We start from the raw sequence: 10413 nt of genomic DNA on the forward strand, positions 1-10413 counted from the left end.
GTTCTTTATCAGCTGACCATCCCGCCCCGCCTTGGGCCAAGCCCAAACATGGGTTCCCACTGGACTTTTCCTTTCCTGGTTTCGTTTGAAGCACTATTAAACATCTTGTAAATAGAATTGTCACAAAAGCAAAATTTCCAACAAGGAAGAACTCATTTGGTGTTCCTCATAAAAAAAGAAAAAAAAAAGAGAGGAAGAACTCGTTTGGAATCCTGCATATATTCTCTATGTTCCGAACACACCCTTACAGGTTTAACTGTTATTGTGCTACTGCCTAGAGTCATACTGAAATTAATTTGAAGCAGCGCATAGGATGGGATATGGAACACAGCAATGTACAGCTTATGACGTGCCTCGTTGCAGTCTGATCAATCAGCAATCATATGGGAGTATTAGACGGCATTAGAGGCAGAAGTAGAGTTCAATATTTCCTCTCAAGTTCTATACTAGAAAGTCGTTGAGCAAACACCCAGCAGCAGCCTAGACGGACGCACATAAAGTTGTTCAGGAGTGGACTCTCTCATGGTAGGGTATCAGAGAGTTAAAGCCATACAGACCATAGGTAGTAGTCAATAGGAACAACAGGGACGGTGTCGACTTGGATGCTTGAGCTACAGAAATACGCCCGATTTGCAAATGATATGGACCCTCATCGCAAGGCCTCTCGTGCGCCGCTCTGCCATTTTGAAGAGGCAGATATCTCCCAGCTGCAGGTTATTGTCACAGGCAAACTTTGACCAGCCTCTGTAAATGATCTTCCTACTTCCTTTGATGTGTAATGTCGTGTGCCACTCCTTGTCCTCCAGCTCAAGTATGAGAGTTTGATCTCTGCCTGGAAGAGTTGAAGCATATTCCCTGCAGAATTCCTAGTTTAAAGAGTAGAAGTGTCAATGGCAACTGAAACAATTGACTATTTCATGTTAATGCATAATTCAGTGGATAAGGGGTGGGATATGCATGCAAGTTTTGCAATGTAATTGCAGAAGTGGGTCTTAAAAATTCATGAACTAGAGACAGAGCCGCATCCATATTTTTTGACATCTGGGGGTCACATCCATATTAGTAATTCTGCAAAAGAGTGAGTGTTTAAACGCACCAGAGAAAAGAGGTTGCCACTAACACAGCTTTTGGTCATCACTGCCACATAGATAGGAAGTTCAGATCCAATTGCTTGGACTTTCTCCTGAACTTTCTTCTCCACACATCCGGTTAGAGTTATCCCTCTGGCTAAAATATAGGGAGGCCTATAAGGCCCCTGAAGATTGTCATTGTTGGAAATGGGATGTTTCAGCTTGTGAGTATCAGGTCCTGTAAACATAGGCCATGTTCTCATATGATGAGGATCGCATAACCACAAGTACTTGAAAATGTGATGAGGAAATGCATGGTAATTATACAGTGACCTGATTTTGTAGATGGGGATGACGCCGAAGCCATCTTCCGAGCTTTTGCATGAGAACCTGGTACCTGCTTCCGCCTCCCAGATGATCTTCCAGCATCTTCTCTCTCAGTGCGATCATCGTCAGAGCTGGTCAGATCAATAATTTCAACTGTACAAGGGCGTGCATCAGTAATCCAAACTGAACCTTCACCAGTCTTGGAGAAATTTTTTGTGTCCAAGCATGATGAGTTTTTCTCACAGCCACTTGGGTCCAGTGCAAGAACTTTGAGACGAGTTTTTCCCTTGCTATGGAAAATGAGGAGGTCGTTCAACTGTATGTGATTAGCAGCTACAAAAGCATCCCAATCAGATTGGAGGACAACTTGATCCTCGCTGTGCTTGCTAGCTCGAACATTGTATATGTTACCATCAGGGGCTTCTAGTTTGATAATAGCACTACCTGCCTCCTCTTTTAAATGGCTCACAAGCCTCAATGGTATGTTCTTCAGGAACAGAACAGAAGAAAGGTTAAAAAGATGCAATGCTGAAATGGGTTATGAATTGGAGTAACTAACATAACCAAGAAATGATATGGAAAAGATACAACTTACGATAGAGCAGTCCTTCACGTTGACATTAAGTTTCTTCATGATTGCCACATACAAAGGAATCTCAGACCTTATTTTGCGGGCTATTTCTACAACTTTCTCATCTTGTGATTTGGTTAGATGGCATCCAGTTGACATGGTATAGTCAAACTCAACTTGCGTCTGAACATGTCTTGGATTAGGCGCAGCTTGTCCTGCACATCAAATTTGGTACAATTGTCACAAATATATCGCAAAAAGATTCAACGTTTAAGAAGAAAAATCATCTAAAAGTCAGTTTGTTTTTCTTTTCTTGTTTGGGACACTGTTAAGACTGCTTCTACTTCATTAGTTAAAAAAGAAAAGAAAAGGAATCTAACCATTCAGCACATGATGATCACAAGGCTCACTGGGAGGAAAGATTCCAAAGATCTCTGAAGGTGATTGAAAGCAGGAAGCCATCTTCTCACAACCGTGTGAATTAAATATATGAATCTCAAAGTTGGAATTCCCATGGTAGATGAACAAGAATGTGTCATTTTCTTCTATATGGTGTGCAGTAACAAATGCATCCCAGCCAGACCGAAGAACTAGCTCGCCGAATTCCCAGGTCACCACAACATCATATGCCCTGCCATTAGGAGCGCTGAGTTTAATGGTGTCAGAGATCCTACTCCTCAAATGGGTTGAAAGTTCCCGTGGTATATGCTGTTGTAGGACAAAGAAGATAATAGATTAGAGTTATAAGTTTCACAATTCAAGCATTCTGGGGCATGAGTTTCAAATATTTGCAGGAAATGCATGCTCCATTTCAGATTTCAGGACTAATCAAATGACATGGAAAATTAACAAAATTAAACTCGTAGATTTTTTTTTATAAGAGGATGGCAGTAAATTCGTAGATTTGCAACACCACATTACAGGATTAACAAGCAAATTTATGCTTACGTGACACCAGCTACCAGATTGTCATTATGCTGAAATAGGACATTCCTGGTCGTTGACCAACAATATACTAAACTGCCAATTGTCTCATTCTACGTTCACAAACATTTTTCATCCAACAGTGTTTTCTGTTGCATCTTCTTATATTCTAAACCAATTATATTATCTTGATGCCAAACTATAACCAGGAAACTAAAAGTATATCCAAGAATGTGACATTGCAAGAAGAAACTAAGCACATGCCTTTATAGTTCTTTTTGTGAGGAAGAATGTTAACTCTTTAAATCATGGAAAGAATTGTTCAGCCAGTGCCTCTATTATCTAAAGCAATATCCAAAAAAGAAGAAGTTCTTGTATAGCCACTCCCTTAACTCCTTGACTTGTTAGCCAACACTATTGTTCTTTATCTATAGTCTCCTCTATTTTACCTTGAAAAATATTTGAACAACCTCTCATGGACAACAGATATTCAGAGCCCCAAAACCCTCAAAAAAGGTTCTTGTACATCCATTCCCTTACTCCTTAACTAGTTAGCCAACACCGGTGTTCTCATCTATAATCTCCTTCATTTTTCCTATAATCTCATAAAGCCACTGATATTGGGAGCCACCCCCCACCAAAACCCTCGATATAGCATAATGGGCAAACAAAAGAGAGGGGAGGATGCAGATCTAGAAGCAACAGTGGTTGAAATGAATTTGCAAAAGAATTTAACAGAAGGAGTCCGGAAGGGCAAACTGACGATGCTGTTCTTGAAATCACCCTTGGCTACAGCAGAAAATTGCTTCTTCTCGTCACCCATGTGTTCCCAGTAGTAATGATCCCTCCAGAAAGCACAGTTCTCACAATCCTCGTTCATCTCGCAGTACCCTGATCGATGATGCACAGCAAAACTGCTCAGAGATGAAATCGCCACTCGGTAATGAAGAGAGTCCGTATCAAGATTCAAGAACAAGGTGAGAGCAACATTACCTTGACCCTTCTTTTTCCCTGGTCTTTTGTTGCGTCGCCTCTCACAGGTCACAGCCCTCACAGTTCGAATCCTTGCTAGAGAGTGGATAGGAGCGGAGCCTATGCTGAATGGTATGTGTGTAGAGAGTGTAGGGGAGCGGAGCCTATGCTGTACCTGTGTCCATCCGATTGCCCATGGGTGAGGTCAGGGTCTCTGTTTACTGTGTCTGTGTGTGAGCTCTTGGGTAAAGTAGCTGCAGGCATTAAACCCCTAGGCCAAAAGAAGAGAGCACGGTACCTCTAGGCAAGTGAAGAGGACACAGCAGTAAAACAACTCTAGCGAACAGAAAAAAGCACAGTACCACTCTGTAGCCATCAGTTGCTGCTGGAAATTAAACAAAATTCAATCTTTTGCCCTAATCAATGGAATTTGGCAGCTCCCCTACCAACATTCAAGGAAAAAAAAAGGAAATTCAATGCTTCGGGCAGTTATGCACCAACTGACCAAGATTTTGTCAGAAACCAGTATTGATGATTTTGATATCAAATGGTTATCCATTTAGGATAACAATAAAACTATAAACTACAAATGCTTTGCCTATCAAGGTAATATCTCACAGCCCATGGGTGAGGTCAGGGTCTCTGTTCTGTGCATGTGCGTGTGTGTGAGCTCTTGGGTAAAGTTGCTTTGAACTCCCAGGAAGAAACAGCCATAGTACCTCTAGGCAAGTAAAAAATGGACACAACAGTAAAAAGGGCTACCCACCACGGTAGGTGAAAACATCATCAGTTCGGACTCAAACTTGTTCTGGACACTGTTGTGTACATTTGTTACTGGAGATACTGCTTGTTAGTGTAAATCAACAAAGAACTAGTTTCAGTCTTCCTGCTTTTTTGCCTTTTCATAATTCATATTCCAGCAGATGTGAGATTTCAAACACATTGGAGAGTTGGAGTCCTATGAAAGGCTATATTTTCTTTACAGTTCTTTTCACATTCCTGGGGTCGGCCAAATGTTGTATGTACAAGGCAAACAGTTTTACACACAAGATCCCTTTGGGATGCACTACTGCGTAGGAAAACTTTTTTTTAGAGTAGGAAAACTCGAGGCACATTACACTGAATGGCAGTTATCTAAGCCAAACAAGCTCACAGCACTCAGTAGATTGGCGAACAAACTACCCGTTGAAGTTCATCGCAGTCCAGTGGTGGTTCTATGTTCTTCAAACCTAGGGGCACATCTGACTCTTACATGTAGCATTATAACTGAACCCAAACCCACCAAAAACAGGCTGTGGTCAGCCAAACACTATATGACCACCAAAAACTATCTCCGGAATTAAGCAACTACTTCGTTAAGTGGACAAGAAAGGTCAAATGCCTCAAAAAGGCATCAAACATAAGCTTCTCTACAAGCAATGGTCCTAACAAAACTAATTTGGGTTAGTTCACCATTCCCAGGGAATGGCTGCTGTTGCAGGGTTGAAACTGCAAGAGCCTGCATGCACAAGAACCTGAGAAACCTGGTAACCAATCAACGCGACCACAAATTGTTATCAACAGATGAAAAGACCATCAATTCCGGAGATATAATTGACTCTATAAGGGCTACAAAAATGCTTTTCCTATCAAGGTAATATCTTGACTGTCAACTTTAATTCGTCAAAAGTAGCTTCTCAAGCTAAAGAATGAAGAAATAACCAGAATTTTCCAAATTATGGTAAATGAAAAAGTAACTATGTGCAGGACATGAACAGTACAGTTACATAGAGCCAACTGGTTCTGCTTTAAAAAAATCTGCACTTCGGAAGACAGTAAAGGCTAGTATACTGTAAAACAGAAAGTGATCCTACCATCCAGATGTCACATAATCACAAAAAAGGTGAGTTCATAATAATGTCGGATTAGTACTCACACGAGAACTCTCCTTTGCAGTGGGCGTACAAGGTTGCAAACCAACCCACTGAGGTTCGAGTCTCCCTTCTACTTTAATTCCAAAAGTGTGGGAAAATGAGTCTTATCCTCACATCTCGGAAAAAGATCAGTATTAAGAGAGAAGCAGATACATTAATTCTTCTACATCTCTTCATGCATCCTGTTCAGCCAATCGAGCCTTCCTTCATTGGTCTCCAAAGCACTAAACATCTTTCTATAATCCACATTCACAAAAAGCTTGGTGGCCGTGAAGAACAGATCGCTGCATTCCTTCGCCCCAGATTGCACAGCCAACTTGATGACGTCTTTAATCCCATGGCCTCTTGGAACATCAGTCGAAGATGTCACCGAAGTGCTACCAGCCATTATGTATGCCAGATGCCTGCACTCCTGAACCGTAGGGTTCTTTTGTTGCTTTCGTTTCGTCTTTGGACTAGCAGCAATGGCAGCAGCCCTCTGCTTTTCCACTTCCTTTATTTTCTGGCCAGGTGCCTTGTTGCTTTCCACATCATTGTTGTCTTCCAGTTCCAGATAACTGTTGCCATCCTCAACCTCAAAGAGATCAGTGGGGTCTTCTATATGCTCACCTAGGATCGCAGAAGTTGCAACCGTCACATGAGTCTTGTCAAAAATGGTGGTAAGCTCAGCAAGGTTTTCTGGTGCTCCGTTACGGAACTATACAAATTCTGGGTGGGCCTAAAATATGAAGATATTGACTTATTAGCATAAGCATGTTTTGTAAATTACATAAACTTAAAGGAGATACACTCCATTGGGTACACTACACTACCTCGATGAGCTTCACCCACCATTCATGGTCGGCATCTGCTGTTCCCAAATTGCAATCCAATTGCTGCCCAGTTGCAGCCTGTGTAAAGGTCATCCAATGACCATATTCTGTCTTCAAGAAGTCCCATCGGTTTTTGAACTGCTTCCTCTCATAATTTCTCCCTGTCCTAGCCAAGAACTTCTGCTGTAGATTCATGTATCCCGTGGCATTTAAATATGCCTCTGGCCTGTTCCCGGCACTGACCTCCTCCTTACAGAATACAGATCTCACAAAAAACTTTGTGTGCAAATGAATCCCATTTTGCCTTGGCTTTCACACCTCTCTCCATCTACTCAATCATAATTTAAATGCTTCATCAATTGGTAAAATAATAAGGTATGCGAAAAAAATTATGCATTCATGTTACATAGGCAATGCATATAAAAGCATGCACACAAAATTCGTTTGTTTATCATCTAAATTCGGTAAATGCATAACATATATGGATAGGTTTATTTTCTAGTGTAAACACTTCACTCTGAAGGTGACATATATGACCATTTCAGCCTGCTGGCCAGTTCGAAGCTACCCATTTCACTGTGAAACCCAACCTACGGACGCACTCGTGTACAAAGCGAGTCTAGTTCAGAGTGATTATACATTATTTAATACATCTAAACAAGGTAACCTCATGCATTTCTACACCCACCGTATAAAAGCACCAACAGACAACCTATCAGTGCTCGATTTGACAACTTGGGGATGATTTTGGGTGTGTGTGTGTGTGGGGGGGGGGGGGGGGGGGTACCTGGAGGGGCAAGGAAGACAGGCGCACGACGAGGAAGGAGATCGCTGGGAGGCGATGCGTAGGGTGAGAGCCGCCGCCGGCCGTCGGGGTCGGGCCGAGGAACGTGGGCGACGACAACCCTAGTCACATCCCCTTGCAGCGGGCCTTCTGCACTAAAACTGATTTTCCTTCTCTGGGGAAACAGTTGGGGAGACAATCCTAAGTCGACCTCACCGGGGGTTAGAGCAACTCTGAACAGTTTTCTTAAAAAAAAACTTTTCATAAACTGATCTGTTGGGCCTTCCCGTAGAAGTTAAGGAAAATTTCTGAAATCAACTCTTTTTTTTAACATATTTCTGAAATCAACTTTTGTTACTTCCCCTAAATCCATTTTAATATTTTTTTAATTAAACAAAAAATAGATAATTGCTAGGACCCGTGAGTCATTGACACCGGCGGGCGGTGCGGTGGCCGCCAGTGAGGGGCGTGGCGGCGGGCGGGGGATCGACGAACCGTGTCATGATGTCAGGAAGAAATACGGGCGAGTTACCTCTGAGTAAGATATCAAATGATTCATCAATGTTTCAAATCGCTAGTAAAAATCAGCAACCGAACTGGTTTGGCTAATAGCATAGATCTGACAAATCAGTAACTGATGCTTATCGCGACCAAATCGCCTGCATAGGAGAGCGTCAAACTATTTCCATGTCATGTCTGTCAATTCCTAATGAACCGATTGCAACCAAATGCTCGTGGAGCCAGAGAAACTTAGGATGGGCACGGGCACCCAATACAATCCATGCATGGAGAACATCTGAAAGTAGTGCTCACAAGTGTCTTCCAGAGATGTTGGTTTTCCTCGGTGAAAATTGGGAACGCCATGGACGACGGCGGTTGACTAAGGGTGGCTATCACTTGAGATGATATCGAAGCAGGAAACATAGAAGAGGCACGGTCATACCCGACAGGGGGTTGCCGTTGGCGACTTGAGGATCGCCGATGCCCCTCCCCGATGAGAAGCATCACACCGTGGCTTGACTGCATGTGGAGGCTGCCTTTTGCGCCGCGAGGGGCGATGGGTTGTGAGGCACTCCACCCTGTATTTGGTGTGGCTGCAGGGGATGCCACCCGCAATAGAGAGACCGAGAGATCCAACTGGCGAGGCATGCTTTGATCTTCTGGTTTCCAACCGGCGAGGGAGTCGATCCGGGCCATCTACGTGTCAGGCGCCTTGAGAGTGGAAGCAGAAATGTTGTCCTACTTGTTAGCGTGGTCGATCGCGTTGGAGTTGGAGTTCATCTTGTCGAGGTAGGCATGAAGCTCGGGGTCCATGGATGCGACCAAAGCTTCACGGGCATGTCTCTGACGGTAGGTATCCAACGTTGATGGTGGCGGAGGCGGTGGAAGGGTAATGGTTGGTCTCTGATGCCACGATGTTAAGTTCTAGTTCCCTCTATTGCATTCACTTGATCGAATACAGGGGATGGTCTCTCTCAGATACAACTTTGCACTATAGATAAAAGAACAAATGTAAAAGCCGCCTAGCCGTTGTCATGATCCACATGATGTGCCTTCCTGTCCTCTTGCGCTTCTCCTTACGTAGCATTGATCTGGTTAGGGCCCACATACTTGTGATTCAGATGCATGATCGGAGCTAGACGTTGAATGCTGCAACCTTCCCCCTGATTGGTCCCTACGATCGATGTGGTTCCCACGACAACGTTTTTTTTTGCTGCCATGATAGCGCTTCCTTGAACCAGATGTTTTGTCTACACGACAGCGTTTCTGTCTAGAGTTGTCGAGCTGTCAGTTGGGACGATGGCACTGACTTGTTCGTCCGGTAGCTGGAACTGTGGTTGCCTTTCACTACTAGGGAAAACGCTAGCAGCAGCGCGGGTTTTAGGTGTATCAGTAGCGCGGGGTGGGGCGCTACTAATAAGGCGCTACAGCTAACATATAGCAGTAGCGCGTGGTCACCGGCGCTACTGCTACACAAGTGTAGCAGCAGCGCGGTTACTGGGAGCACGCTACTGCTAGTAGCTCTAGCGCCCTTTGCAGCAACGCGCTACTGCTATAGAGGCGCTGCTGCTAACTTCTATACACTCGCTACTGCTAATTTAACAGGTTTTTTGTTTTTTTTGGCATATTTTTTTTGTATTTGAACAGGCTTTATAGAAGAATCTTTAGCACATAGAAATGTCATCATGATACACATACAAATGCCTGCGAGACCGCGAATATAATCATAGCATATACATACAAATAGTCTCATCATAATCATCATCCAACACAAAGTGGTCTCTCGTCATCATCTCGAAAATAGCGATACAAGTCCTTGATTACTTGCAAATACATCGTCATCCATCTAAACAATGGTATACGCGAGAAGAGCTATCACTTTGAGTACATGAGTTCGTATCCCTCTCTCGCATTAGCGTGAACCTAAACTAACTACTGCCTATCGCTCGGAAACCGGAAACCGGCAACAGCTGGGCCTGACACTCCGGCCACTCATCGTATATATACTCCTGGCGTAGCACTTCTTCGCCATCGATGATCTATGCACCTGCATCGTCACATGAGTCGATGATATGCAACATATATAGTTGAGCAACAGAAAGAGACAGACTTGACAAAAATAGAAACAACATATCATAAGCATAAATAACAAAGTTCATCGTACCCAAAATGCCCTAACTAGAGTGATCTTCGCTAGTCGAGGAGGAGGACGGTTTAATTACATCACAAATAAAGTTTCACTGCGCATAACTCAAAGTTTTGTCATACAGAAAGTATGGACTAAACAGACACATTGTCATATATCGACAATCACTCCAACATGCCGTGCCATCCATCGAGGTCAGGGAGATAGTCCCCGAGCTTAGTGAAAGGCTTCATGTCGAGACGCTGAGAGGCTATCCATGTTCGGACGTCTTCCCGCGACATTTGTCCTTCTCCGTAGAACATCCCTGTTTTTCCGACGACCTCTTTCATGATGATTTGGGCAAGTTCGCGCTGGATGTTATAGAACTCAGCTCGAAGTCGATGATCCTCGATA

General features: G+C 43.4%; 2 protein-coding genes across 4 annotated transcripts; both read right to left on the reverse strand.

The window, feature by feature from the left end:
- Nucleotides 1-200: 200 nt before the first annotated feature.
- LOC123091085 (B3 domain-containing protein LOC_Os12g40080) lies at nt 201-4102 on the reverse strand. The gene is made up of 7 exons (XM_044512488.1): nt 3886-4102; nt 3656-3783; nt 2349-2676; nt 1993-2183; nt 1404-1884; nt 1097-1308; nt 201-866 (listed from the first exon to the last, which is right to left on the reverse strand). Exons 2-7 carry the CDS (start codon nt 3770-3772, stop codon nt 612-614), a joined length of 1584 nt encoding a protein of 527 aa, XP_044368423.1. The 5' UTR covers nt 3773-3783; nt 3886-4102; the 3' UTR covers nt 201-611.
- A 1076-nt stretch (nt 4103-5178) lies between these two features.
- On the reverse strand, nt 5179-7578 carry LOC123091086 (zinc finger CCCH domain-containing protein 43). 3 transcript variants are annotated; one of them, XM_044512489.1, is made up of 3 exons: nt 7377-7578; nt 6590-6917; nt 5179-6386 (listed from the first exon to the last, which is right to left on the reverse strand). In XM_044512489.1, the coding sequence occupies exons 2-3, from the start codon at nt 6609-6611 to the stop codon at nt 5941-5943; spliced, it is 468 nt and encodes a 155-aa protein (XP_044368424.1). In that variant the 5' UTR covers nt 6612-6917; nt 7377-7578; the 3' UTR covers nt 5179-5940. The 3 variants fall into 3 exon arrangements, 1 of the variants encoding a protein (XP_044368424.1); XR_006442770.1 differs by having other exon boundaries at nt 5183-6495; nt 6609-6917; XR_006442769.1 differs by having other exon boundaries at nt 5189-6495.
- Nucleotides 7579-10413: the final 2835 nt, after the last annotated feature.

This window comes from Triticum aestivum, chromosome 4B (genome assembly GCF_018294505.1).
Source record: "Triticum aestivum cultivar Chinese Spring chromosome 4B, IWGSC CS RefSeq v2.1, whole genome shotgun sequence".
Taxonomy (NCBI): domain Eukaryota; kingdom Viridiplantae; phylum Streptophyta; class Magnoliopsida; order Poales; family Poaceae; genus Triticum; species Triticum aestivum.

Bases quoted from the DNA above. Each gene is read 5' to 3' on its own strand.
- LOC123091085 (XM_044512488.1), bottom strand. From the start codon at position 3,772: ATGAACGAGGATTGTGAGAACTGTGCTTTCTGGAGGGATCATTACTAC. The intron at 1,885-1,992 runs GTAAGTTGTATC...CTGTTCCTGAAG, and splicing joins ACGTGAAGGACTGCTCTATC to AACATACCATTGAGGCTTGT. The intron at 1,309-1,403 runs GTCACTGTATAA...CTATGTTTACAG, and splicing joins ATCCCCATCTACAAAATCAG to GACCTGATACTCACAAGCTG.
- LOC123091086 (XM_044512489.1), bottom strand. From the start codon at position 6,611: ATGGTGGGTGAAGCTCATCGAG. The intron at 6,387-6,589 runs GTAGTGTAGTGT...CTGCGATCCTAG, and splicing joins GGTGGGTGAAGCTCATCGAG to GTGAGCATATAGAAGACCCC.